This window comes from Spodoptera frugiperda, chromosome 25 (assembly GCF_023101765.2).
Source record: "Spodoptera frugiperda isolate SF20-4 chromosome 25, AGI-APGP_CSIRO_Sfru_2.0, whole genome shotgun sequence".
NCBI lineage: Eukaryota > Metazoa > Arthropoda > Insecta > Lepidoptera > Noctuidae > Spodoptera > Spodoptera frugiperda.
In genome coordinates this window covers 10,484,406-10,487,473 of record NC_064236.1, presented here as the reverse complement: position 1 = coordinate 10,487,473, position 3,068 = coordinate 10,484,406, and the positions used below count along the sequence as shown (strand labels likewise).

The following is a 3,068-nucleotide window of genomic DNA, read 5'->3' as shown; positions in this document are numbered from 1 at the left end:
TAAACACCTTATTTACTTACTTGTGCATATGGATTTTCCATTAACTATTTATTTTAAAGTAGCCTACTAGGTGGTAGCCCATTTCACACGCACACATAAATACACCTTGGCCGTTTAGTACCTCAATAATGAGTGATATTACGTGCGCCTTATTTTCGACGTCCTTGTTTGGATTAAGAAAAAGTTCTCATATATATACGCATGAATCAACAAACAAATCAAGGTACACTTAAATGAGATAAACATGTAATAAATTAAGTTAGGTAAAACACCTAGCGAATTAAAAACATTAAAATCCTAGTTTTGTTGGATTTTGTATTCCAATATGTTTGTCTATGGTTTCTGTAATATTTTTTGCAGAATAGGCACTGTCTTCATTAGACAGTTGTTCATGTTGTGAGAATTTGCTTTTGACTCTTGTTTTCCTTCCATCAGAGTTAAAAATAAAAGGTATGTGTAAGCTTTAGGAGTTAATTATCTTATTTAATACTTGTAGAAGTCGTGTTACAAGCAGTTTTCTTCGGAAGGAGTTAATTTAATGAGAGATTTGAGGCAATAAGTGGTCAGGTGTTGATTGGTGACCTTATTTTTAATAGGTAGGCAGTGAGATGTCGTCACCACGCCCGAAATCCCCTCGGACTCCCGTATTGCCTAAAAAGGAAGATAAAGAAGAATCTTTTTGGGACAAAATCGGCACCATAGGACGCAAGAAGCGCATAAAAGAAGGTAAATGATTTGGTGTTGTTATGAAATCATACAAATTCTCAATAATATTGAATACTAATTTTATATCTTCTTTGTACTACATAATAGGAATAGTATATTAAAAACATATTTTTTAATACTGATAGTTAAATGACAAGCATTGGTTTGTTTATAAATAATATAAATAACAGGTAGGTAATGTCTATAACTAATTTATTTTCATGAATATTATACTATTTCTTGCTAATTACTTATAATATTTAAAGTGGTATATGTATGGCTATCAGTTGTGTTCAGTTATTTTTATTAACATTCATTGTGTTTTGTCAATATAGTGCAAGATGTACAGGCTGAGGGAAAATATGCAATTGATTCTCCTGGAAGCCCAACTGCCCCAGAGATACCACCTGAAGAATACAGTTTACGTAAGTAACACGAGTAATGATACTAATAGTCTCATTAAAATTACCTGCTTGTTCAAACATTATGATCTTACTATAAATAGGTATTATGACTCATGCAACAAGATTCTTATACATAATCAATAACAGTATAGTTTCTTTTTAAAACCCACTTTATCCTACATGGAATAATAAGTTGATGACTCACATAGGCGTGTCCCCTTTAGTTTATCCTGAAAAGCTAGCATTGAAACAAACAGGATAAATAGTGTTTGTTAAACATATCTGAGAATAAACTTCCCTGTAATGTTTTGCAGATGACAATGAAGAAAGAGCTATAATAGAGCCAAGGTCACTTGAAGACCCAAGAGTCAAAGAACTTATCCAAGTACTTATTGATTGGATCAACGATGAACTTGCCACCCAGAGAATTATAGTCAAGGACATAAGTGAAGACTTATATGATGGCCAAGTACTTCAAAAGCTCCTGGAGATGTTGACAAAGACTAAACTGGATGTGCCCGAGGTAACACAGTCTGAAGAGGGACAAAGGCAGAAGTTGGCAGTCGTGCTCAGAGCAGTGAATCGGGTATGAAGCATTGTCATTTATTAAATTCTCTTGTAAAACACTTTAGTTTCATATATCTATCTCATCTCATATTTTTCCAGGTTCTGTATGGAACTGCTAAACCTGTGCCCAAGTGGAGTGTGGATTCCATTCACTCAAAGAATGTTGTATCCATATTGCATTTACTTGTTGCTCTGGCTCGTCACTATCGAGCTCCAGTACGTCTGCCTGAAAATGTGAGCGTTAATGTGGTGGTGGTCAAGAAGGACACGCCAAACCAACTATCCCACAGGTAAACTATACATGCTACTGACTAATGTAACCTTTAGATTTGCCTATATATGCCTATTCATGGGTAACTGTTATCTATCCAGGCTAATCTATCAAAATCATTTACAGGACATTTGTTGAAACAATCACAACAACATATGATGACCTGGGTATGAAATGTGAAAGGGATGCATTTGACGCTCTGTTTGACCATGCGCCTGACAAGCTGCAGGTGGTGAAGAAGTCTCTCATTACTTTTGTAAACAAACACTTGAGCAAAGTTAACCTTGAAGTGATGGACTTGGACACCCAGTTTCATGATGGTGTATACTTGTGCCTTCTGATGGGCCTGCTGGAAGGGTTCTTTGTGCCTTTATATGATTTCCACCTGATTCCAGAGGATTTTGACCAGAAAGTCCATAATGTCTCCTTTGCCTTTGAACTGATGCAAGATGTTGGACTTGCCAAACCGAAGGCAAGGCCTGAAGGTAATAAAAATTCTTCTATTATCGACTTGTGGAACATGTTATGGTTTCTTATTTGTAACCATGTAATTTTCTTTCTAGATATTGTGAATCTGGACCTCAAATCTACTCTTCGGGTGCTGTATAACCTGTTCACAAAGTACAAGAGTCTAGCCTGAGAAAATCACATTTGTTTATATAACTTATTAACAATTCGTGTTCGTGCCTGATTATAGATTAATAACTATATAATTATAGAATGTCATCAACGGTGCTTTATCTGAACTAAGTATCTTAACTAAGTATAGAGAAATAAATTAATTTACTAACAACTGTGTACTTTCTCATTTACCCCTATTCCCTTGAGTGTTACACGTCAAGAAATTAGTGTTATTAAATAATTACATAGTAGATATTTAAACATTATATCTTTAGTGAATGTAGGCACAGTATTTTGGCTAAAAATATCAAGATTATACCTATTTCCTAATGCTAATTCTTGGTATTTTTGCTTCCATCATCATTTTATCCCCTAGTTTCCTGCTTACTGCTGGCTATTTTTGAATTGCGAACTAATATAATATATCTGTATGCTTTGCGATGTTGCTACCCGCTTTGCGCTACCTAAAGAGCACTTAAATAAAAGAAAACTGCAATAAA

The 3,068-nt window shown here is 34.7% G+C and overlaps 1 protein-coding gene across 1 annotated transcript; it reads left to right on the top strand.

Moving 5' to 3' along the window:
• The first annotated feature begins 347 nt into the window (after positions 1–347).
• Positions 348–2,740, top strand: LOC118262643 (beta-parvin). Its single transcript, XM_035574173.2, has 7 exons — positions 348–450; positions 597–726; positions 1,041–1,130; positions 1,424–1,695; positions 1,776–1,966; positions 2,074–2,432; positions 2,511–2,740. The coding sequence occupies exons 2-7, from the start codon at positions 609–611 to the stop codon at positions 2,585–2,587; spliced, it is 1,107 nt and encodes a 368-aa protein (XP_035430066.1). The 5' UTR covers positions 348–450; positions 597–608; the 3' UTR covers positions 2,588–2,740.
• Positions 2,741–3,068: the final 328 nt, after the last annotated feature.